The sequence below is a fragment of the Sinohyriopsis cumingii genome, chromosome 13, assembly GCF_028554795.1.
Source record: "Sinohyriopsis cumingii isolate HCF-2022 chromosome 13, ASM2855479v2, whole genome shotgun sequence".
NCBI classification, from domain to species: Eukaryota; Metazoa; Mollusca; class Bivalvia; order Unionida; family Unionidae; genus Sinohyriopsis; species Sinohyriopsis cumingii.
In genome coordinates this window covers 48,037,817-48,065,373 of record NC_142973.1, presented here as the reverse complement: position 1 = coordinate 48,065,373, position 27,557 = coordinate 48,037,817, and the positions used below count along the sequence as shown (strand labels likewise).

Sequence of the window (27,557 nt, the reverse complement as noted above, 5' to 3'; positions counted from 1 at the left end):
CCTGATCTGATTACAATGGCTGAATAGTGAAACACATTTAAAGTATGTTCAAACTGAAGTTAAAATTGTTAAAAACCTTCAGGATTATCATATGTTAATATGATTTCATTTACTTAACATCATAAACTCAAACTCGACTAAGGAAAACATGCAAATTGTGCACCAACAGGTCAGGGTCCACAATCTTGGTAACAGATGAGATTTCAAGTTAAAAGCAAAGACCCTGACAGTCTAGTTCATTGTTCAATGGCAGGTCTGCTTCTATGCTGCCCAGAGTTGTGAATACCCTATATACATATAAATATCGTATAATACCTGAAGTCATGCGATCAAAGTCTTCAGGCAATGGCTGAATTCGTCTGGAAAGGATTCGTTCTTTCTCTGCAAGTTCCTTCTCAGAGAATTCATAAGCGTCATCAAAAACATCTTCATCGGAGCTTTCACTATCCTACATATACATGCAAGTTAAAGGTCAAAGGTCAAGACATGCTGTTAATATAAAATGAAGCAGGTACACCAACAAGGTGATGATGCAAATGAATTAATGCACACAACAACTGTTTAGATAACAGACTGGTATCCCATAAGTTTTGAAAAGTAGCAAGTACAGCCTATTTCTCAAACAATATCATGCATGGGAAAATCTCTATGTGGTTTTATCTCTGCAAAAAAAGAACAGTTTAAACATTGTCGAATAATTTTCTTTATCACTGAAAAATGTGACATTCTCTGAGACAAAAAGACAATATGAACATTTATTGCATTTTTAACTGATAACTTCATTACTATAACATTCAATAATGTAATGATCTGGATCATAATAAAATAATGAATCTCTTCAGCTTTTGAAGGATTTTTATTTTAGATAGAAATGTAACTTTCCTTAATGCTTAAGAATGATATAGCAGTTTTCATCAATTTAAGGACTCACGGTACTAATTCAGTTCCCATGGTAAACCTATGCAAACACCATGATATTAAAAATTCAATAACTTAAAATTTCTGAGTGCTCATGATCAATCCTATATTTATCAGTATAGATGAAACCTGGATGTCAGCTTCTGTATAGAGGAAAGGATATGAACCGCAGCATTTTCTGGACCTGCATGTGTTTGAAACATGTGCTTTCAATTCCGCACCAAAGAATTGGGTGCTAATTTTAGTAATGAGTGTTCCAAACTCAAGACTGTTAAAGGCCTGAAATTCCTTCAATAAAACAATGTCTCTAATTTTTTTTTCACTTATAACTAGGATAAGCTCCTAAAACATAACTTACATAACCAATCCTGGTCAGCAAATCCCATATATACTCTATTTTATATTCACCCATTTCCAGGCTGGTTCCCATTTTTCCATACAATTAGTACCGTGTGTCCTTAAAGTACATTTTCTTTTTCATGTTGCTAAGATGATAGAATATACATGGATATTGTACATAAAATAAAAGTAAAGTTACAAAGCTCCCAGAGTTCCTATAAACTGACTTTAACTTTAATAATAACAAGAGTCCCTGATGATTTACTGTCAAAAAAGAATTTCAAGGAATTCAAGACAAGACTTTTTTTTTTAACTGCCGAGTGCTTACCCATATCTGATAGCCTTGAACAATAACATTTTCAAATAAGCCACTGTGACAATCATAATGGATGTAAGATTGGTACCATTTTCATTTAGAAGCAACAGGATATCAAAAGAAGTCTTTTGGTGAAAACCCTGTCAATATGATCATCAATTCTGTAGGAAACTGTGAAAACAAGACTTTTAACATGGCCACCATGCTGGCTATATTGGATGTCAGAGTGGCATTATAAGTTGTACTGGACATAGGTCAGAAGAGCTTAAGGAATGGCCCATCTGTCATCCATCAGTCAACATCCATCAGTTAGCACATGTTTCTTACTGCTACTCCTCCTAAACTACTTTGAAGTTTACCATGAAACTTGACACTCACACTCATTCCAAGATATAGTTGGTCTTAAATGAAAATGGTACTGCTCTTGAAAATATTTTAATCACTTTTCCAAATGGAAAGTCTTACTGACATGGGGGTTTCTCCAGAAGACTTCTTGTGATGTCTAGTGGGACTTCAGTGAAAATGGTTTCATTCAGACATCCAATATCCAATATGGCCACAATGTTACTCCTCCTAAACTGGTAGTCATATCAGCATTGTGTTTTCAACATAAGAATTCTTATGATGTCTAACTGGTACTAAATGAAAATGGTGCTGATATAACAATATAGTATGGCAGCCATTTTGAAAATCTTGTTATTTTCTCCTCCTAAATGGAAAGTCATAAAGCTGAACCAACATGGGGTTATTACCAGAAGACTCTTTATGATATCCAGTGCATACATGCCGACCCCTGACAAGGAAAAACTGTGATCCAAGTGGACAAAAAAAGTAATCCAAGCAGAAAAAGAGTAATCCTCATATAACATGATAAAATTCAAGAAGCATATGTACCAAATGATTTATTTACCCCTCTGGTCTTTTAACATCAATTACTGCTTCAAGTTTTCATATCTAGCACTTTTAGCTTTAAAAAGCAACAGACTCTCATACTGCATTTCAAAACACTTTGTACCAGCTAAGACTATAAATGTTTTGCATACCAGTAGAGCGCTTAGTGCCGGGTTACTGAGCCTGGATCTGAATTCAGTTTTGTTTGTTAACAATAGTGAAAATTCTCACAGCATTAGAATGGTAAAGAATCAATATTCCTTTCATAACCTGACAAAGAACAGGAATTTATATCTTCCAGTTATTGGGTCTTTTAAATGGGAAATAAGGTGCCATTGCACATGAACTCTGTCTGCATGAAGTATATTGTCTGGCAGAATGCCAACTTGATACTTCAGGAGTTGTTCTAATTTAGCAGAAGCCTTTCCTGCAGCAAGGTGCATCAAATGACAGGGACAACCTGAGATCTACACTGATGGAGACATTTTCCAAAATACAGAATGCAACTCCTTTATGAATTCCAGTCATCACTGATGCATTATCAGCTGAAAACCCCATACAGTTCTGCCAACTTATGTTTATTCAAAGCATTATCAAGCAAATCAAAAATTGTTTTCTCTAGTGGAATCTACTGTTTATTCTGGTAATGAAAAAAGAGCACTATGACTTTGCTCTTTTTGTTGTCGTAGTCTCTAACATACACATTTTTGTCATAATCACTACTCCTGTCTGTTACAATAATAAACAAACCAATTTTCATGACTTCTGCAATTTTTAAGTGAAGTATTTTCTGCTAAACACCAGCAATATTAGATGATTTTGTTCTTGCACATGCATATTTTCTCCAATTTTGGTATCCAGAAACAGCCTTTTGAACAAAGGACCAACGTAATCTTCTACTGCTAGGGGTAGTCCATGTTCTATTAAGAACGCATCTGGATTTATAAAATTAATGTCTACAGTTGAGTTCTGCTGTAAAAAAAGAAGTTACCTTAGTACTGCAATTAGTAAAATGAGCTAATTCAAGGTTTATTTGTTTTACCACCATGACTAATATTAAAATCCTTTCCACTATGCCTGCAATGGGCGCATAGCTGCCCTAGAATGGAATGCTGTATTATGCAATTCATGTGTTCATCTTTGAATCAGTTTTTCATCTTTTTCTAATCCTTCTGTGAAATTATTTGCAAAACATTTTTGCTCTATCACACGCATCAATTAGAATAAATTGGACTTGACTTTTAGTGCCAAAAACCTACAGACTGGTTCTGTACCAGATATGAATTAGAACAAAAAATCTGCGAGCAAAGATTAAAAATTAGAATACCAGTCTGTTCTATCCTAACTAAGCCATATAGCTGCTATAAATGGAAACCGAGGTCAAAAGTTTGAAAGTAGAAACCAGCATGTTTCTTGGAAATAGGGCAGCTGCTATAAATAGAACATAATACTGTTAGGAAAGTGTATGCAAGTCTACAGACAAGTGTACTCTTATGTCATAGTTACATAGAAGCCATCTTGTCTAGAATACAGTCTGTGGAATTAATGGGATGTTAATAAATATGAGAAAACAAATTATTAATTATTTTTTTAGAGGGGTATACCAAAAACGCATAATCCGAATATGTTTACGCTTAAGGCATAATTTAGTGGAAAAAAGCATAATGATTACCCCAAATTTATATTAATCGTACTTATCAGAACCTTATGTAAAGACGATTAATTAAGAAAAGGGCAAAAGTTCAAAGGCTAAATCATAAGTAGACAGAAAATATTTCCACTAATCAAATAATGAGAAACAGAACAACTAAGAGAAGAGCAAATATTTTGTTCAAGACTGGTTTTATCCCTCTTTTAAACACATATATGAACTTATTTTTGCAATTAAAATACCAGATGGTGTGTATCAATTTTCTGGACACGTATTTTTGTGTACTATTATATCATCCTGATTTTAAAGTTATGGGATAGATTTAACCAACTACCATGTTACCTTAAGGATCTTCTTCTTTTCTGGGGAAAGACCACCCAATCCCTTCCTCTTTCCCTTCTTCTTTTTCTTTTCTGCCTCTGCTGCCATTCTTGCTGCCTATAAAAAAGCAGCCTAAATTAACTTGCATGATGAAACATTTCCTGTGTAAACCAAAATAGGTAATTGCCGTAATCATTCAAGGCCTCCGTGATTAGCAGTACTGTTGAGTTAAAGGAATTTGAAATGGTTGGGATCTGCATGCTTTTCAAAGACAGTTATATTTATTTTAAACTAAGAAGAAATGACCATGTTATATCAAACACAGCCTTTCCTCTAAGGTCACTAGAAGGCAATTTTAAGCCTCAGTGGTAATAAATTTACCAGTGTGGTGTGCAAGCTGATAGCTGGTACTGTATAACTTTGCCAAATATTACAACTTTCAACAAGTCAAAATGAAATAAGATTAACACACAAATTACTAGCAAAAACACAAAAAGAAAGCCATTTTCCTGTTCTTTTTTGCAAAGATCTGTTTATGGCAATGCAATTTTTCACATTTATGAATATACAATAAGTACCGAAACCAAGCACAGGGCATAAAACTTTTTGTTCTAACTTTCCGCCTTCCTATCTAAAAGGAAAACCAACACAAAAGTTGACATTTTACTTTGACTTTTATATGCACTAAAACATAAAAGTGGGAGAGGGAAGTTGGAGTGACATCAGACAAGGTAATGTGAATTTCATTTATAGGCATTTGAAGACTAAATGACAGACTTGAGAGTGACTATTTCAGCCGAACTGCCCCATTGCATGGACCCTGAGACCAACACTTCATCTTTTTATCTGGTACAGTGCCCTCTCCAGCCAGATCAACTTTTAATGTGTATGATTATGGTGTGTTGATTGCAGCAGACAAGATGGGCAATCAGATGGTTTCATGTCAATGGGAAATATGTCAAGAAACTCAATCTTCAAAAATCTTTTTTGTTTTAAATGTTAAAATTAAGGTCAAATCTGGACAAGATTTTAATGCAGCCTGAATGTCTTAAAAACACTCCTATCAGAGAATTGCACATGTTATTGGGATTATTCAAGGTCTAAAAGGGATCAAATATGTTGCTTACTCATGTTACAATTTTTGAAATAGTCAAATTCATTTAAATCCAGTGACATCAATTGAAAGTTTATAAAATTATTATTTTAGTGTCAAGTTTTTTAAAGTCAACTAAAAGCAGGTGAATGATATATTTCCAAATGATTAAGTTTTTGTTGGTGGATGTATTGTATCCATCACAATGATTCAAAATTAAGTGCCCTTTATATGCATTTCGTTTGTGTTTTGTGATCCTTTTCTGGGTGACTTGTGCCCTTCACTTTTCAGATGGAACACTGGTACTTTGCATAACAAAATTTCTAAGACACTTACAGGGTTAGTCATACTGTCTACCAGCTGGTCACGATTTTCATAAAGGCACAAACAGATCTTGTGTGAATCTGTTGTTACTTATATTATATTTGTATTGTTTGCTAGTGCTTTAAAAAAAAAAATCATTATATGCTATGTATAATTGTATTTTGGACTTGACCTTGTCCAAAATCAAGCTTATATTTTTCCTGACTTGAGACAATGATGCTGTTTTTATTTTGGTAAACAAATAATTATAGGTTACTGCATCTGTATAGGAAAATATGAACAAGTTTTTTGGATGGAACACTGCATGACCTTGGGAGTGCAGTATATCCATCCAACAAAACCAGTTCATATTTTCCCCTACAAATGCAGTAACCTTTTTATTATATGCTCATTTTCTTATTCTACCTAAGGCTTAATTATATAAACAAAATACACTACAAGAAACAATGTAAATGAATGTATGCCGTATTCCAAACTAAATACACAAGTGCAGATTCATCATTACACAACATTATTACTGTGCCCAGATAAATTTGAACTTAGTTGCGGGCTTGACATTACTTTCAAAAGAAAATGGCATGTCTAGTTAAAATTGAAATTTGGAGTCATATTGTGAATGAATGCACATTGCAACAACTTTTCCATTTGATCTGGAATTAATAAATTTTGATTTTTATTCTCAATTCTACAAAATTTTGTGATTATGGGCTGGATTAATATGTGACAATTCCACATGAAATACATCGGATTGAAGAAATGAGGGAGAAGCGTGTTGACATCTGCAAATGTGTTTCTGTTTCTGTCATTGAATGTTTGAAATCATAATGTGGAAAAAATATGAAGTCTTTCAATTGCAATTATCAAAAAGACGCAATGGAATTTAATGCTTATTTCATTTTGAGTTCAGTAAGGAGGATGTAACTGCACTTATATTCGAAATTACAGTACAATTTTGAAATGTGTAATCAAGAGTGAGAACCTATGACATGGCTCATGTAATTTGGATTTGCAGAACTAAGAAAGTACATTTTGAGGAAATTCAGGATGTAACACTGTAAGTATATTTATTTGCCATTCTTATCACCAGCTAAAGAAGACAGTTTATGCCCTGTCACTAGTATGTTATTTGTAAGGACCCTTTCTTGTGTCTGTTGTATAGCTAGCCTAAATCCGAAACATTGTATCAAAAAAGTTAACGTGGAATGTGCCAAAACAGCTGGTATGTGGCAGTCCACGAAACATCCACATTACTTCATTCACAAACAAATTTAAACAACCACAATGTAAAACGCCTACTATGCAAGTGTACATGATTTGTTTACAAATCAAAAGTGCTGGCATCTGCGTCCATTGTTTGTTTACAATAGAAAGTAGTTCCTTTATGCACATGAAAGCAATATGCGTATTTGTGCGTGAGTTCAGTATCGGGTAATACTGCACAATTCTGACAATGTCAAGTTAATGGAGAAAAAATCAGGATATAATAATACACAGTTACTATTTCCCTATGAGTGTGGGTTTAATTAGGATCATTATCTAAATCTGAGTGAAGGTCATTATGTTTACCATCTTCATTATTATATTTTTTGCAACTGACCTTTGTCTAATTATAACTTAGACTGTCCAAGAAATCAACTTTTGTCCTACATCCTGGATCATCTTTTGTGTCTTAGTTTTCTTATGTTATCTTGTTAACTTGCGAAATTACTCATTCCTGCAATATATTCACTGGATATACAGTGCTCTTAAATACTATTCTTGAACAGAAAAATTAATTTGGAATTATAGTGAATTCACACAAGGACATCTTAGATTATATTACTGTGATTAATTGGAACACTGTTATCACAACAACACACTTCAAGGCACTGGTACATTAATAAGTACATTAAAAAATTCCAGCACATGGATGCTTTCTGTGCTGGATCTGTATTCAAGCACCCTCTGGAATTTAATTAGATCTTTATTCATCAAGACTAGTGATATAACTTTTTGGACTATCTGAGATTTAATTCTCAATACAATACTTTTAAGTTCTTTTTTAATTTTTCACTTTGTATTATAAGTAAATTGTTGTTGTTGTTGTTGTAGGGTTTAATGCCATTTTTCAGCACACGATAGGCTATACATGGCGGCCAGTATTAATGGTGGAGGAAGAAATCTGGAAAACCCCGGAAAGAACCACCGACCGACAAGAAGCTACTGGCAAGCTTTCTCACATACCCACATTGGCTGAATCCGAGACTCGAACCCACGCAGACAGAGGTGAGATGGCAGTGATCCGTAACGGAGAGCGCTTTAGACCATTTGCCCAATCAGGGCCTCTTATAAGTAAATAAATTATTTGATGAATTTTACAAAAAGTGTTTGTCTTCCTCTTTTCTATTACTTTATTTAAGACTTCAGAGTTGCAATACTGTACATGTCAAAATACATTACCATTCTACAAGTGACAAGTCAGGTACTGATGACACTGATGCTAAACTGCATCATAGATGATGGACAATCATCGATATATAAGCTGGATTGACCCTAAGGATTAAATTTATAATAATCTGTACTGCTTGTAATTTTTTAAAATAGTTTTCATTCATATTGTTGTGTTAACTTTTTCACTACCATATATTTCATGCCATAAAAATATGAATTATGATTCTGAGCAAGTCCATTATAAAGTATCCAACTTGGGTAGCATGAAATACAGCAAATTTACTTTTTGGATATCAATTATCATGATTTTGCAACATTTCATTTTTATTGGAAAGTGTATCTGTGGATTAGGGAGGGAGTCTTGTAGTTTCCACAGATGGCTCTCCATTGAATCTTTCAATGTTTTTTTGTTTCACAATCACAAAGCAAATCAAATTTAGTACTCTATAAAAATAGTAAATTTACAAAAGTACAGTCAAACCTGCCTAAAAGGAGACATCTATGAAACAACCTCTATGAAACAATCACCAGATTGAAGCAACCATTTACAAGATTTTCTAAACCATATTACTGCAGTAATGAATAGGCATGATAAGCAATTAGCTCAAGTACATATACCCCAGCTTCTCCTGCATCCCAACTTTATCTCCATGATAAAACTGAGTTTAAAGTAAAAAATGAAATGTACAATAACACTCCTGATAGTAATGTGAGCAAAATGATTTTTCAACATGCATATTTTCTGATGATGACCAGAATATTTACCAAGTTTCATAGCAATCAACTGAAATAGTTGCATTCACAAAATTCTGTCAAACAGCTGATCTAACCAAGTGAAAAAGGGCAACAATGCTTACAAAATGGGCAGGAACAAAAGGATTTGTTTATAAATGCATCTTAACATAATAATATTACCAAGTTTCACTGTAATCCACCAAAAACTCCAAGTTATGTTCTTAAGATTCTGTATTACAATGCATTCAGCAGCAGGACAAAATGGGCATTAACTCTACAATAATTGCAGAAGTACAAGGATTTGACGCAACATTTTGAAAACTGAAACTGCTGTCATCCACCAGTACTGTCCAACCTTTTTGAAACCATAGGCCACTGACAAATTTTTCTTGAAGCCGAGGGCTGCAGCAGAAAACTTAAAAGCAATGACTATAAAAACTGTTCACAATTGTTTACCTGGTTAAGAAGATATACTATGAAAGTAGGCCACTGACTATTTTTTAAATGAATGCAAACAAATTGCTAGAGCTCTGGCAGGCCATTTAAAACGCAGGTTGGACAGCACTGTCATACACTGTATACAGGTCAATGTCAAACAGAGCAATAACTCAAGCAAAAATTGCAAAAGCATAGTGATATATTGTTAGGAACATTTTGCAAATGATGATAACACTTCCTAAATTTCATAGTGATCTACTGAATCTGTGAGACTAGCTGTGTTGAAAGATTCTGTCATAAACCTGTTATGTAAGTTTAATTTATAATCTGTGCTTGATATTTGTCCATGACTGAGGATAGGTTTTGTGTGTACCTGATTTTTTTTTCATGTTTGTAAGTTGTAAATAAGTTGTTTACTGATATCTGAGTTCAAGGTGCAGCCTTAGTTATAAACTTAAAATGTTCTGGAAGCAAACTTGTGACCCACATCCTGGTCATTTTATTGTATCTTATGTTTTTATATAAGGTTGCAGTAAACAAAATTATTATATGCTCATTTTTTTCCCCGTTAACTTTACATTGTCAGAATCGTTAAATATTCCCCAATACTGAACGCATGCACACATATAGCATTCACGTGAATAAAGGAACTACTTTCTATTGTAAACAAACAATGACGAAGACACCAGCACTTTTGATTTGTAAACAAATCATATACACTACATAAGAGACTCTTTACGTTGTGGTTGTTTAAATTTGTTTCTGAATGAACTTAAAGATGTTTCGTGGACTGCAAAAAACCTCAGCTGTTTTGGCACATTCCTCATTGATACAATGTTACAGATTTAGGCTAGCTACATTATATAAAAGACGGAAGATTAGGTCCTTACAAATAATATACAAGTGACAAGGCATATACTGTCTTTGTTATCTGGTGATAAGAATGGCAAAATAAAATATACTTAACAGTTTTACATCCTGAATTTCCTCAAAATGTTTTTTCTTAATTCTGCAATCCAAATTACATGAGCCATGTCATAGGTTTTCAATCTGGATTACACATTTCGAAATTGTGCTGTAATTTCAATGATAAGTGCAATTGCATCCTCCTTACTGCACTCAAAATGAAATAAGCATTAAGTTCCATATCGTCTTTTTGATAACTGCAATTGAAAGACTTCATATTTTTCCCACGTTATGATTTCAAACATTCAATGACAGAAACAGAAACACATTTGCAGACGTAAACACGCATCTCCTGCGGCACTTCAATCGGACATATTTCATGTATAATTTGCACAGATGAATCCAGTACAAAATCACAAACTTTCGTCAAATCAAAACAAAATACCAAAATATATTCATTCCAGATGAAATGGAAAAGTTGTTGCAATGCGCATTCATTCACAATATGACTGCAAATTTCAATTTTAACTAGACAAGCCATTTTCTTTCGAAAGTTATGTCGAGCACGCGACTAAGTTCAAATTTATCTGGGCAGAGTTATGTGCGCATTAATAATGATGTCATTGTGTAATGACAAATCTGCGCTTGTGTATTTAGTTTGGAATATGGCATTCATTCATTTATGTTGTTTCTTGTAGTGTATTTTATTTATATAATTAAACCTTAGGTAGAATAAAAAAATGAGCATATAATAAAAAGGTTACTGCATTTGTATGGGAAAATATGAACTCGTTTTGTCAGAAGGATATACTGCACTCACAAGTTCGTGCAGTATTCCATCCCAAAACTCGTTCATATTTTCCCATACAAATGCAGTAACCTATAATTATTTTTCATTCCCATTTTAAGTTCAGTGTGAAAATCATTTACTGTTGTGTTCAGATATAACTTGAAAGGAATCATTTACATAAATTATTCATTGGAATTACAAAGTGCTCATTGACTATTTGGACTAAAACACTATTTTGAGATCAGTGTGAATGCATTAAAAAAATATTCTGGATTACATAACTGCGATACATCAAGACTGTTGGGTCATCAACCTATTTAAGATTATGGATACACGCTGAAAACTGGAATTTATTTGGAATGCTCTATACTTCTGGACTTGTGCCTGAACATTTAGGATTATTTGGAATTTAATTCACAGTATTGTAAGTTCCTCTTTAAAGTTACACTTTGTAACTTAAATTATTTGTTAATTTTGCTAACTTGTTGTTTTGCTTCTTTCTACTACTTAGTTTAAGACCAGAGAATCAAGCTGCAAGTCAAAAGGGCAATAACTCTTTCAAAAATTACAAGAGCACAGTGTTTTTTTTACATGTTCATCTTTAAATGATGCCCATGTTTCAATCCATCATAAAAAACTGAGTCTAGCACTATTTACAATATTCTGTCATACACTGCATTCTGTTGCACGACAAGAATGGCAATAACTCTTATATAACTTGCGAAATCAAAGTGATTTGTCCATATGCACATCTTTGGATGACGACTAAAACATTATGATGACCAAGTTTCAAGTGAGCCACTTAAAACTGTAGAACCTGTTATTTTCACAAGATATTGTGAGTGCAAAAAGTGATTGGTCAATAGGTGTATCTCCAGATGATGACCAAAATATTTACAAAGTTAACAGATGGAAGGATAGGCTGAAAAAAGGATACCATAATGCTGATATATATATATATAAAGGGTCTAAAAACTCTTAATGCATGGTCATCTGTTTCAACAGAGCAATTTATTTTTACTTCCTACTTCACAGGGTGCTTGCCTGAGACAGTTTACAATGCATATTGTAAATAAAACTAACCTCTTCTGCTTCTTGGTGTTCCCTTTCCTGTCTCTCTTTCTCTAATCTCTCCTCTTCCTCCTGCAAAGACAACAATAGCTGCAAGTCATACTATTATCAAGAATTGCAATTTTCATTCACTTTACATGACATCTATTAATGTCAAGGGCAAAGGTGCATGTGTGCATCTTACTTGTATACAATATAATTTTAAAAACCATTAAAATACTGGTATAAAAATATATATATATATATATATATATATATATATATATATATATATATATATATATATATATATATATATATATATATATTGTATTGTATTGTTATTAAGCATCTTCTGCACACTATACAGGAATTATAATTTTAGTCTGATGGAAACTGAAAATAAGAACATTGATAAAATATAGTACAACTACTAATTTAAATATCAACTTGTGATTCAGCAATATTTTGAACTGTTTCATGTATACTGAAACAATGTTCTAATATAGGTCTCAAATCAGACTTGTGATTGTGATAGGTACAGATGTTTAACAGATACAAATCAATTCCAGTCTAGTTTACCTCCCATGGACATCAGCATCCAGTCTCTTCTGTTAACTGTTTTTAGTATCATTACTGACAGTCTGTATAATAATTTGTTATGCAATTAGTGATTCATATGAGAAATTAACATGGGCCATCAATTATTATTTGAATGCAGATCTGACTAAATCAAATTACAATGCTGGTAAAAACTGGTTTATAAAAATTCAAATTCTTTTAAATATTTTACATTTTCAAACTAACATTACATATACAGTGCCATGACCACTGTATTATTTCTGACCTAAAGTGATAGACTTTTGTCATGTCAATTAGGCGTCATCTAAATCCCAGTGACTTTAGATGTTTGTTGATCAGAGTGAAATATTTGCATACTTCTATTTTTGGATGAATTAATAAAATTGTACAGCAGCAGTGCACAGTTTAACACTATATCAAAATAATCTTGTGTGACCAATGAACAAATTGTGTAGCTTATTCCTTTTGTAAAACAGACTCATCTAAAATCCCAGCCTGCATGAATTTGAATGAAGCTTATCATGACCAACAATATGTTGAACTTCTCCAGAATGGCATGAAATTAATATAAACCTCCCCCAACCCTCTCCTGTTTTTCAGATGAAGAGATGCATTCATCCCTAAACTTTCAGTTCTAGAACAGACCTGGAAATACACATGCACATAACTAGTTTTACACTTATAAAATGATATTTTTGATTTTCACAGGATCTCTTTCTTACATAAACATCTTATTTAAAGATGACTCAAAAGATGGTGGTCAGTTATTCTAAGTAAATAAGAAAGCATTTAACATATTAAGAAACCTATCTATCAAATGATACCAGACTTGTATTCATGATGAAGGTGATAGCTTTGATGAACTTATGCATCCTAATAAACTGCATGCAATGTGCTAGTTAAACATCCATGCATTTCCAAATCATATAGTGTTATTCAACAAAACAACCGACTAGGCAAATGTGCAAGCTTTTAATCAAATGATGCACATAAAACATATTACATTTGATGGTGCAGATGTTTTTAATTTAGTGTTTAGTCTGCCTGCCTGTATGTCAGTCTTTCATAATCAGTGATATTACAGTTCAATTACCATTTCTCACACTAAATTCTTCTGATATTATTCAAATTCATGCATTCATCTAAAAATGCTATTGCATGCTGACACGAGGTGTTTAATTGTAACAATTCTGAAATTATTGTTTTTACCAATCTACAACAACCTGAAAATGAGAAAAAAGTATATGTACAGTGTTTTTATATGCAAATGAATTTCTTGTAAAAACTTGTCTAAAATATTGTAAAACAAGGTAAAAGCCACAAATTGAACATCTGAATTGGTGTACATTCCAACCTAAACCAATGACTGTTTCAACAATTTGCATATATCTCTCATAACTAACAAGAGAAAAAGATCAGATGTGCATACGTATTTTGTATAGAATGGCACATATAAAAACTAAGAAATAAATAGGCATTATTTCATTGGAAACTGGTACAATTCTCTATCACACAGCATTGGACTAAATGTGCTGTGCATGATTTCAAGTCATTTAGGATTAACTCTTGCAAATTCAACATTTCTTGCACAGCTTGAAATGATGTGATCATTACATCATTAAGTCATTGATAAGACATTATTTGCTACCTCTGTGTAATAGGTCAATGAACTTTGGAAGAAACTGGGCACAAGGTGATGTGATTTGCAACTTCTGTCTCTTATGGCATAACAAATAAACATGTTTATACAGTTTAATAGCATCAAAAACTGCTTTGAAAGAAAATGATTTATAAGTAGAAGTCATAAGGATTTATAAACTGCTGTAAACCTTCCTCTTGAACTTGGACATTAATAAATGTTTAAATTTCAGAACCAGCTACTATTTTATTTACAATTTGAGTCCGGGCACTGTTTCCTCTATTTTTCTACTGTATTCACCATAATATATTGACATACAATGAAACTAGGTGTAGGGTAAGAAACTACACATCAAACTCTACATTTACTGTGGTTTTGAGATTGCTGTGATCCTTAATTATAAATATTCCGATTCTGACATAATAAACACAACAATTCACCAGTATCATCTAATGTCTGGCATCAATATTGATCACCAAATTTTATAACTGACTGTGCCAGCTCCAGTCACTAAACATCTGTAACTTATCATTGTGAGTACTTTTATGGATTTTTGAGTGTTCAAGAATGTCTTAATTAAACTAACCGTACTGAAGCATAAAAACTCCAAAATTCATGTTTATATTATCTTAAATAAGTTTAATGAAAGAATACTGCAAATTTACATACTACTGGGGTTTTTATTCATTTTTTTTTAATAAAAAAAAAAGAAAACAGTCATGTCTTTGACTGAAAAGAATTATAGTAATATGACTTTCTATACAAATCTTCCACTGAATAATCTGTAAAAATGGATATTAATTATATAAAAAAACATGAAATGTGTTCACAGAACAATGATGCCTGACCAGGCTACCTGAATCAACATCAATGCAAAGCACAGTGGATGTATGGCCAGAAAAACATAACACTATATGTACCTATCACTTTTGTGGTGGTAAATAAAAATTTATATTTCTAGATTTTTTTTGTAATTCAGACAGTGAAATAGATATTATTAAATAGTTTAGGTTTAATGTAATGTTCTCACATTATCATAACTCGAGGTCTGACTATGTGAGGCTGCTGGTGAAAACTTTTGCCACAAGGCTGGTTCTTTTTGCTGGCTTGGTGATTGTTGTGACCATCTTCTATTGCTCATCTTCGACAAATCTTGGCTTGAATAACTAGCTGATCCCACTTCAGAATAATCTGATGTTGCATCAGAGGACTGTGAAGATCTTGGTCTTTCACCGTAAAAAAAATTATTGATACCATTGGTTGGCGTTTCAGGTTGTGGGGAAATTTCTGATGATGTTCGTCTCACTTTTTCTAACAACTTGGAAGCTCTGAATTCTGTGTTCCCACTAAGTCTAGCCAAGCCAAGTGTTTCATCTGGTACCAGTCTGCCAGGTGAATTAGAATTACTTTGCTGCAAAAATGAAAATTAAACAAGACAATGATTTTGGAAAGCAGAGTACCCTTGAAGGGGCTGACTTTTCACTTTTAAAAACAATTTCCAGGAACACAAGACTATTTCTTCTTTTTAATTTACGGAGTGTTGAAACTCTTAAACAATAAAACAAAATTCAAATTAACTGCTCTGGTGACGATAATGGATGCAAGATTGAAACTATTTTTTTAAATGTCAAACTAGACACCAATAGAAGACATTTTGTGAAAACCGCATGCCAATATAGCAATCTATTCAAGAGAAATATTTACAATATTTTCAATATGTTTATTGTGGCAGCCATATTAGATATCTGAAGGGCATATTTTCAATTAGGACCAACTAGATACAATAAAAGTCTTTTTATGAAAACCCCTTGTCAATATGACTTTGCACTTATAAGAAGTAGCCACAAGGATATTTTCAAGATGGCCATATCTGAGGTCAGATCGGTACCATTTCATTTAGGACCAACTAAATATCATAACTAGTCTTCTGGTGAAAACCCTAGAAGATGTCAGATCCATACCAGTTTTATTTAGAACCAACCAGACATCATAACAAGTCTTCTGGTTAAAACAAAACGTTGATATGACAGTCAATTCAGAGGAGCAGTAGCAATAAGAATTTCATGATGGCCAATGTGGCCATACTGAATGTCCCTGCACCATTTTCATTTAGGACAACCAAGACTTTGGGATGAATGTATGTGTAAAATTTCATGGCAGTCTACCCAGTAGTTCAGGAGGATTAGTAATAAAAACCTGTGCTAATGGACAGACAGAATATGGACACTGGACAAAGGACGATAGGCCAACTTATAAGCTGTTCTGGCCTATGACCAGTAGAACTAAAAATGACAAAAACTTAACACATGTTGTATGTGCCCCAGAACAAAGTAAGCATAAAATTACAACTGATATATAAAAGTAGCCAAGAAAATAAGAATTATTAAAAGGGTAAGAGGTTTTATGTCAGATCAGTTGTTTTGAAAAGTGTACAATAGCTGTTTTTCCTTGTTTTATCTACTGCTCAACTATTTAGAGAGAACTCCATAATGTTTCTAACATGCAGAGAATAAACAGCTTAAAGAACAGTGCAGCCATGGTGATATTTATTGTCAACGATATTTTCACATCAACATAAAATCACTTTTAGATGGATAGCAATTAGGGAATTTATTATTTTTTACAAAGCTGTTCTTACCTTCAAGATCTTAAATAAGTTTGCTTCAGACTATCTTGTTTTTAAGTTTGTAAGGAACATTAGTACAAGGTATGCATTGGAAACAATGATTTATGTATACCAAAAGGACTGAGTACCTCTCCCACAATAGCTCATGCTCGGTCAACTCACAAACCTGCCAATAATGTTGAGTCACTTTGATATTTTTCAGTGATAATAAGATTTTCAAATTAGCTGTCAGCTTGGAAGCATTTTCATTTAGGACAAAGAAGACATCATTATAAGTCTTTTGGAAATAATGGCCATGGTGGCAATTTTGGATATCAGATCATCACCATTTTCATTTAGGACCAACCAGACATCATAATTAGTCTTTTGGTGAAAACCATATGTTGATATGACCATTCAGCAAAAGTAACAATAAAAAAATTTTCAAGATGGCTGCCATGCTGGCCATACTGGAAGTGAAATTAGCACAACATTGTTTTTAGAACCAAGTTGACCATATGGTGAATGTGTGTGCAAAGTTTCCAGGTAACCCTCCAAGAAATTTAGGAGGAGCAGTGATAACAAACTTGTGCTAATGCATGGACAATAGACCAGTAAAGCTAACAATATATGATGAAATTCGATCCATGAAAATATCAGTAATGCCTAATGGTGGCAACACCTTAATCAATAAATACTGCAGTTTATGTATTCCAATGTTTAAGTGTCAATCTACTGGCACAGCCATGTCCACAAGCATTTCTGTTAAATCCTCTCAAATGCTGTGTTTTGATCTTTGATTTGTGGAAGCTTTTTCTGCATTGTTACGATCAGTTAAAAGTAGACCCATTTTGAATTATCATGTAAAAAGATCTTTTTCATAAAATCAAACAAAGCAGATGGAATTTTAAAACAGTTAAAAGGCATACAAATCCAAGCTGTACAAGAACTAGCAGCATGGCAGTGTGTCAGGTGAACTCATTTTCAATTGACCATTTATATGCTGTTATATATGTTATTATGTAGGTAATGTAATTAAAGTATCTAATATAATCACTCTGAGGTTTGTTTAAGGATGAACAGAAATTTCACTATTACTTGCAATGAAACAGTTGCATGAAAATTTTATTATTAGAATAATTCTTTTAAAATCAAGTTTTGACTTTAATGGTCTCAAGTTTCTGAAAAAAGTAATCTTGATTTGTTATGAATTGATAACACTTGAATACATCCACATTCACATGCAACATTTTCACTAGTACTCATGTTGACATCTCTTGGAGTAATGTTTTTAATGTTTCAGATGTTGTTTATCTTGGTAATTTATATATAACTGCATTAGAAAAAGCATTTTATTGACAAATATTCCCAAAGAGATCCTTAAACAAGCATGAAATTGTTAAACAGTTCTCTACCTCCCCCCCCCAGTCTTTTCATTGTCAATGTCCAGCCAGTATGGCATCCTATTCTTAATTTGTCGGAGGTCCCTCGGCAACTTGCACTCTTGCTTTTACAACAGTCTGTGATTTTAGATACTGCTATGTACGAGTTTATCAAGGAAGAGGTGTACTTTGAAGCATGTTATTAGACAAGCACCTGATGTTCCAGCTTTTCAAAAATTATACCTCTAAACTAGTTTAATAAGCAATCCTATCTTTTGACCAAGTAACATTTGTGTGTGGTAGCTGTGATATACCTATGTGAACATTATGTTTACCATGTATACTTTGTATTAGTTTATGCCACCATAAATGTTAACCTTGTAGATGTTTTACTAATTAAATATGTCTTTACTTGTTATAATTGAAGGACCATAATGTAAACCAGCTGTTAGCTAATTATGTCATCCTGGATAAACTTAGGATATTATTATTAATATTGTTAATTATTATTATTGAGCAAGGCATGGAATGTTGTTTAAAACACACAGAAGACAATATCTGTGTCAAAACTGTCATCATTAGAACATTTTTGAGCCCACTTCAATATTTACTAAATGTGGAATTGTGTAACAATCTTCAGCTCTCCCTTGTTAAGCATTTCATTACATTACAAACCTGGTTATGATGAAAGTATTACAAACTAGTAGTGATTACCTGAAAATAACTTCAAATCAAAATTCAAGAAAGATATTTGGCTTCATTGTAATAATGGAATTCCTCCTGCACATTTTTCATTTATAAACAAACTTGTATATGCCTTTCATCATTTTAGTGAAGTCTGATAACATGTAAACCCACTTATACCATAGAAGCTGTTGTGCATCCCGTTTATTTTAAATGAAAACAAAAAAAATTCTTCTCCTACTTCCTAACATTATACAAAATATTAAATTTGTCAATAAAAACTCAAAATATCACTGAAAAACTTGTGGTATTTTAAAAAATTATAATTTTGGAATCAAGATACTGAAATTCACAAATTCAAATAAGAAACAATACCTCCTGTAGAACTTTCTTTACAAATATATTTTCTTTACAAATATATTTTCTCAATAAATAAAACAATAGATAATAAAATATGGGTCATGTAAAATGTTGGGAAATGCCTACTGGTGACATCACACATGAAAATCCCCATCAATTAATAATATCATGTCATGGAAATTTGTAACATTTTAATTCAATTTTAATGTAAGCATCACAAATGAGAAATTACCACTTTTAGTGAAAAAGAGTCCATCAACTGTCATGGCAATACAAATGAGTGCTTCCATGAGAACCTAACTGAGTTATTGCTCAGCAGCTTAGCTGGATTTATTTTGACAACTGTTAACTGTACTTTAGTATGATGACACATGATAATTAAATGGACTGTCTCATCCAATTAAAATACATTGAAATTGCAGACATTACAGTAACATATATTTGTTGTTGAAATTACACACCTTACATAAGATTTGCTCTGGCTAACTTTGTGAATTACTCTTCAAAATTTGCATTGATACATTCAAAATAACTTTAAAATTTTTAATAAAACAACAGTTTTTGAATGTCTCAGAACTGTATATTTTTGACATTCTAATAAACTGTTCAGCTTTTTCTACTTATCCACATCAGCAGTACCTATTGTTAGAAACATGATTAAGGAATAAATCATTATTTATGCCAATCCATTTGGTTCTCAATTGTGTATGCTGAACTTGATTCCCCCGAACACCAAAACAGTAATATGGAGGAATTTTATATTTGTTCCATTTTAAGTTTAAAAATTCTGAATAGATGGGTTACCAAATTTTTCAATTGGTAACATGTTTTACACTTTAATTGTGGAAGGCAGAAATGATTTTTGATGAAGCATTGTTCAGCACAAAGGAGGTCTATTAGTGAGGGTATCATTGTTAACAAGAGGTTGAATTATATCTTTCAATTCATCTGGCGCAAACCCATGGTGCATTTTAAACAACTGAATTAATTTAGGCTTATAGCTCAATGATTCTGGCTATCCCACTAAGTTTCCTCATATAATAATGCCTGAGCTGCACTCTTGGTAGCACCTCTTACTATTCTCATAGACTCCAAATTTAGTTTTTTTTCCAGTGATTTTTTTTCTTACATTTTACAATTATCCCAGATACAATCAGCATAGTCAAACATGGGAGGTATAAAAGACATTCTTTCCAAGGACAAGAGATCCAATCCATATTGCAAATTTTTCAAAACATTAACGTTCCCCCAAGTCTTTTAAGACAAATGCTTGTCATAAGCTTGCCATGAGGCATCACAAATGAATATAATACCTAAGTGCTTATGTTGGAATACTTCTTGAATATCTTTACTAGACATCTGCAGTTTAGGATGGTTATATGATTTTGCTTTTGTGTATGAGCACTGACTGTTTTGTCTGGGTTAAATGTCACTAGCAAAAGACAGGACCAGTCCTGAAGGTTCTGAATGTCCTAATTTAGCATTTGGCCAGCCTCATTTAGATTTTCTATGATTATATATAGTGTAGTATCATCATCGAATAATCTTAGTGATGGTTGTATATCATTTACAATATCATTTATATATACTAAAAATAATAATGGTCCTAGGATTAAACCATTTAGGGACTCCTGCATTTATAGACTGAAAATCCAAAGGTCAGGAATTCAGGATGCCTCTGTTTTCTTAATGACAATGTTCTAACCATAACAGTAAACGACCTCAAACACCAATCTTCTTAAGTCTAATAAGTAATTTGGAATGCCCAACACAATCAAACACTAAATTTATGGCACAGTAAATAGTTCTAACTTCTTCACCAGGTGTAAAACCTGATTGATTATGTACCATCAAATTATGCTGAACAATATGATTATGCAAATATTTGTTGACACATTTTTCAAACACCTTGGACCAAATACTAAGGAATGATAATGGTTAACTCATTTGGCCCCAGAGGTTTTTGTCGTTTTTGCCTGAAATGTGCGTAGGAAAGACATTTGGGGGGCTATTTCTGAATACATCGTAATACATCAGTTTTCAACAGATTTTCCATGAAACTAATGCTTAGTTGTATTAGAAACATCATTTTCCATTGGTTATTTTGCTTGCGCATGAGCAGAAGGGTAAAAGTTGGAGTTTTTTTTTTTTGCTTAATAGACCCATCATTTTCATATGGAGACCGCAATTTATTCCAAATGCCCACCTTATCCTAGTTTTTGCAAAGGTTCACCTGTCTGTGTGCAGTTAAGACCGGTATGCCTTAGATCTGAGGCCAAAAGGTCTAAAATCCAGACACAAAATCGCATCCCGATCTCGAGCGAATTGTGGGTGAAAAAAAACGGGGTCCAAAAAATGAGGTTTTTCTCTCTGTATTTTGTAGTGCAACTAGAACTTCCAGATTATTTGATATCATTTTAGAGCTATATCTGTCTGCTTTATTTTAATACCATCCACGTTGGTGTATCTTAAATGACCATGATCCTGCAGAGCTTGGAAGTAGGGTACAGCCTCATCACGCCTACAGACGGGATCAGGGCCAAATCGGTTAATAGTTTGAAATATTTGTTCTGCAACATTTGTTATATGCTGGGATCACATTTAATTATTTCCAAGAATCTGGAAATCTTGAGTTAAAGATTTGATACAGTTCATATATAATTGAACATGCAATTCTTTAAAGTAACTTGGGATGCAATAAATCTTGACCACATGCCTTGGATTGATTTAAGCCAATAAAAACGCTGTATATGTCATCTTCACTAATGTTGATGCAAGATATAGCAGGGTACAGCAATTGATGTACATCAAGCTCAGCAAGCCGACATTGTGTCATATGATCAGTCTGTATTCTAGACTGTTCACAAACAAAATTGTTAAATATTTTAACTTTCTCTCCATTAATTGTTAAATCAGCCCCATTAATAATCAATTAGTCAAGATAATTGTTCCTTGGACTTTCTCTAAATGTCTTTAACAAGTTTCCACCACTCCTTAGAATTACCTGAAATTATTTTAATTTTGTCAGCGAACCACTGATTGTGGAAGTATTTAGATTCACATATTTCACTAACAACTTTATTTCTTTTTTGATGATACAATAACCAGCATTGTGGGTTTTGCATGAGTTCTGCTCGAATGTAAAGCCACTTTCTTTGCCTAGTGAGTTTTGTAACTTTATTGTGCATCCCAAGAGTTGGTGCCATAGATTAGAATTTAATATGGATTAATAGAGTGATAACAAACTGAAGGCTGGATTTTTCCCTTTAAAGCACAGATCTGTATAGATCAAAGTGGGGTGTTTTATTGACATAAAGTTAAAATATACATCATACTAAATGTGATACTGCTGACCCAATATATCTACCAATTTATACCTGGATTCTTGGTTTTGGTTCAGTTGACTTTAGTGAGACCAAATTAAAAATATGGAAATTCCCCATCCCACTGACATAATATAAAGTGGAAATGGTTGCTCACTCAATATGAAAATGATATACCTTTTGTGAATTAACAGCAATTTTCCATCTATCTAGGACACTGTTTTTAGACACCCCTCTTGTTTGACCAGTAACCTGCAAAATTTATTAAAGCAGAATTTAGGTGGGAAAGAAAAAAATGTATAAAGTAGGGGAGTAATTATAAAGTTAACAAGAAAAAAATAATAATTGTAAGAATCTTAAATATAGGCAAAGTGTTTGTAAACCCTATATTCCTGCATACCTCCTCACCATACCAAAAACCTTTATAAATCTTGGCCCCTAGAGTAAGTCCCTTGGGGTAAAAGCATGTGAGGATGCCACTTTTAGTTACATCTGTCAATCAGTCTCCTCATTTGCATGGTGTGAATTTCAATGGCTGAAGTCTTCATTGGTTGGGATGGACCCTAAGCCAACATCAGCTGCATGCATAAATGTCTTTTTATGCTCAATTAATATATATATATATATATATATATATATATATATATATATATATATATATATATATATATATATATATATATATATATATATATATATATATCTCTATCTATCTGTTTACAGAATGTAGATCTCAACAGCCAATAAGTTACGACCCAACAAACACAACCTGATGCCTGCTGTGTCACAACCTGGGGGCCTCATTTAACACACACACACACACACACCAATTTACAGACATGTTGGTCTCATAAGTTGGGAGTTATTTTAAATATATACAAAAACGCTAACTTGTGACATGTCCATGGGGTGTATTAAAATTTTGTAATTGTTGTGCACTTTCAATGATAACTGGCAATTCTATCTCATAGTTTGAAGTCTCTCTCTTGAACCATGATGGAGGATTTGTGAAACACTACAAACACATGCACACACAGATGGGTAGGACTGTATAATCTGTCCTTTTCTCTGAAAAGCATGGCAATAATAACAATCAGTCTTTCCAAACATTAGGCCTAATGTGCTCACCTGGCTCATGTATGCCACAGAGCCAAACGCAAGAGTAGTTGGCCAAAAGATCTGGGTCAATTGGAAGCTTCGTGCAGAATTTACCTCCAACACTTTTGATTGCCATATTAAGAAAACAATTAGCTTTATGGTTTCTTTTTAGTAATAAAAATCTTATCCATATTTGATGGCATGTCATCATCATATATCCAGTACTTAAGGTCCTTTCTGTCAGTATACTTTCTGTTCAAATTGGTCAAATTTTCTTCTTTGTGACATTTTAAGTTATGAAAGTTCTTTAAAAGTTACAACAGTTTTTTAAATGTCTTCCTACTTTTTGTAATGATCACTATATCTAATGAGAATGGCATCTTTGTATAAAGCTAAGGCCTTGAAACTAAGATGCATTTTGCCAAATACAATACAGGAAAATGCTGTTGAGTGGTTTCTGTGAAGTTTTTTTTCTTCTCTTTTCTAGTAACAGCAATCAAATCTGATTATTATCAGTTGTATAAACATAAAAGACCTTCACCTCTATATTCCATCTGTTAAATGTGTGTTACATATATCTGATTAAATTCATATGTATTTTGATTTAATTGTTTGTCAGGTTTAAATTTTTTATTCTATTATACGCTATTATAATGTAAATTTATTCACTAGAGATGATACTTTTTCAGAAAATTGTTTGACCTTGACTGTTAGTTTATAAACATCAGGTGTTGATCTAAATTCTGACCTTGTTTCAGAACTTGTAGCTACCTTCGTAAAGAAGTTCTACTTTATTTTAAAATGATTGGTTGTTTCCAAGATATAAACAATTTTGTTTATTTTTTATTTCTTGGAGTAAAATGATTGGTTGTCGTCAAGGTCATTTTCAGTGTAAACATGATCATGTGATCCCCCCTTTTCAATTTCACAATTCTGGTTTTTCCATTACACGCATTTGTTAGTTTTAATAGAGATGCTTTGAGAGAGATTTCTCAGTTTTGGGCTTTTTATACTGATGTCAAGTTATTTTGTTGTAGCCAGATTCATAGTTCTAATTTTCTTCAGATCAGTTGGATTTCAAAAGGATTCATTCCTTTTTCTCTGGAAATATTTTGAGAAGTGCTCACACAGAAATTCTGGAAAGACATTGCTTACATGTTTAATTTGGATTTCTAACACTGGAGTACCATTATTTTTGTATTTCTACAACGAACTGTAGATAAGCACAGTACTGACTACAGCATACATCATTGTCATCCATCTTGGATTTTCCATTAGGATTCGAACTTGAAATGATTATAACATTTGTTACTAGGACTTTTGCAAAATAATTTGTGGATTATTCTTAGATTATTTTTGGATTTGATTCTTGAAACCTTAAGTTCTTCTCCTTTTTTCATTTTTAAGCATTTTTCCAGGAAAATAAATTATTTGTTAAATATTAAAAAGCTTGTTGTTTTCACTCTTTCTGTGTTACTGTTTATTCGAGCCTAAACATGTAAAATGTAGTAAAATTCTGTTGAGTGGTCTTGAATCAGAAGTTGTTGTTGTGGGGTTTAACGCCATTTTTCAGCACACGATAGGCTATGCATGGCGGCCAGTATTAACGGTGGAGGAAGAACCCGGGAAGAACCACCGATCCACGAGAAGCTGCTGGCAAGCTTTCTTACATTCCCACATTGGCCGAATCCTAGACTCGAACCCACGCAGACTGAGGTCAGATGGCAATGATCCATAACGGAGAGCACTTTAGACCAATTGGCCACTTGGAGTCCCATTAATCAGAAGTCATTTAAAGTTTCTTTCTATTTTTAGCAACAGTGGCTGTTAATAATGGTAATGGTAATCTAGTATAATTCGGTTGAGCAGTGTTTAAGATGAAGATATTTAGAGATTTTCCTATATTCAGTAATGACAGCTATATCTGAGTACCAATCATTCATACAAATTTGAAAGGCCTTCAAGACTGAATGCATTCTGGCAAATTTGGTTCTGTTTAGTGGTGTTTCAGCTAAAGTTATTTTGAGATTTTCCTAATTTTAGTACTGTAATGACAGCAATATTTGATAACCAATCGTTCATACAAATGTGAAAGGCCTTCATGACTAAATGTTTTCTGGCAAATTTGGTCAAATTTTATAGAGGAGATATTAAAGCAAAGTTGTTACTGTTTTTATATTTTTTAAATTATCTGACGGTTTTGTATCTTTAGCAGCAGTTGCCTAATTTAATGCAGAAAAGCATCATTTGTACAAAATTTTAAATGAAATAAATAACAGGATGCACTGAGTCTAATTTGATTTAATCATGCACAGAGGTTTTCCTTTTTTTTAGTAATATCAGACATATTTAATGATAGTTTAGCATCATCTGTATGAATTTGAAAGGCCTTGATGCAAGGCTGTTTTCTAAAATGTTCACCAGTTCTACTCTATATTGCAGTTTAAAGATTTTTCTACATATACTAACTGCAAACATATTTGATGGTGAACTGTCATCATCTGAAATACTTTTAAAGGCCTTCATGCCAAGATGTTCTCTGTCCAATTTGATATAAATTCTGTTCAGCAGTTTTTGAGACTAAATAATGTAATATTTTTCATATTTTAGTAATGACACATTTGATGGTGAACAACACTAGCAAACTGAAAGTTCTTCATGCCATGAGGCGTTCTGACAAATTCAGTTACATTCTGTTTGAAATAAAGTTGTTTGAATGTCTTTTCTACCAAAAAATATTAACAGAGGCTATATATATCTCATGGCAGCTCTGCATCATTTATATATATATATATATATATATATATATATATATATATATATATATATATATATATATATATTAAAGGTCTTTTGTTAAATATGGTAAAATTTTGTTCAACACTTATTTAGAAGCAGTTTAAATGTTTTTGCTTTCTGGAATGGCAGCCATATTTAAAGGTTGATCAGTATAATTGAAATGCTTTTTGCTAAACATGGTTGAAACTAGTACACTGGAATTGTTAAGTTATTGACAGATACACAGAAGATGGGCACATGGTCATACCACAAGTTCACTGGCCTAATGGACTGATGAGCTAAAAAATTAACATGTACATGCAAGAGAATGGATGCTTGTGGTGAAATGAATATCTATTACTGGCAACAATTTCGTTTTTTTTTTTTTAATAAATAAAAGTTCATTTCGCAGTGTATTTGATTCCTTTAAAAATAAACTGTTCTGAAGGGAAACCCTTGCAAATTCTTCTAGAACACTAACTTCATAGACCATTAACTTTTGATAACAGCAAGAAAATATATATACCATGTTTCAAATGGGATACAAGCTCCTTATTTACTGTCAAGTTTGAAAAGCCTGGCAATATTAAATATAACTTATATACAGGCTCGACAAAAAAATCAAGTGCCTACAAACTTACATTGATACGGGTTTCACTGACGCTCCATTGTCCTAACTTGTTCTTGCGTTGCTCATGACTCTTTCCTTCATTGAATGATGGCCCACTGAACTGGAGAGAAGAAATTTACTCATTAGTGATTGGAATAAATGTCAGCTGGGGGATCTGATATAATAGGTAGTATCTGATGTAATCGACAACTTTAATAAAAGTGGTTTTGCATTTTATTTTGGTATGAACAACACTTAAATGCAAGAAAATTGACTTGAAACCTTTATAATGCA

The 27,557-nt window shown here is 32.8% G+C and overlaps 1 protein-coding gene across 17 annotated transcripts in view; it reads right to left on the bottom strand.

The window, feature by feature from the left end:
• The window catches only part of LOC149785499 (uncharacterized), a 207,307-nt gene that overhangs the window by 30,033 nt on the left and 149,717 nt on the right, over positions 1 to 27,557 (bottom strand). For 16 of the 17 annotated variants that reach the window (XM_089979287.1, XM_089979294.1, XM_089979300.1 and 13 more), the window contains 6 exons: positions 27,295 to 27,384; positions 22,955 to 23,029; positions 15,454 to 15,834; positions 12,236 to 12,295; positions 4,458 to 4,553; positions 316 to 448 (listed from right to left, as the gene is read on the bottom strand). In XM_089979287.1, coding sequence (XP_089835413.1) covers positions 316 to 448; positions 4,458 to 4,553; positions 12,236 to 12,295; positions 15,454 to 15,834; positions 22,955 to 23,029; positions 27,295 to 27,384 — 835 coding nt within the window. The remainder of the gene's footprint in view (positions 1 to 315; positions 449 to 4,457; positions 4,554 to 12,235; positions 12,296 to 15,453; positions 15,835 to 22,954; positions 23,030 to 27,294; positions 27,385 to 27,557) is intronic. The other variant, XM_089979289.1, reaches the window with a different exon arrangement.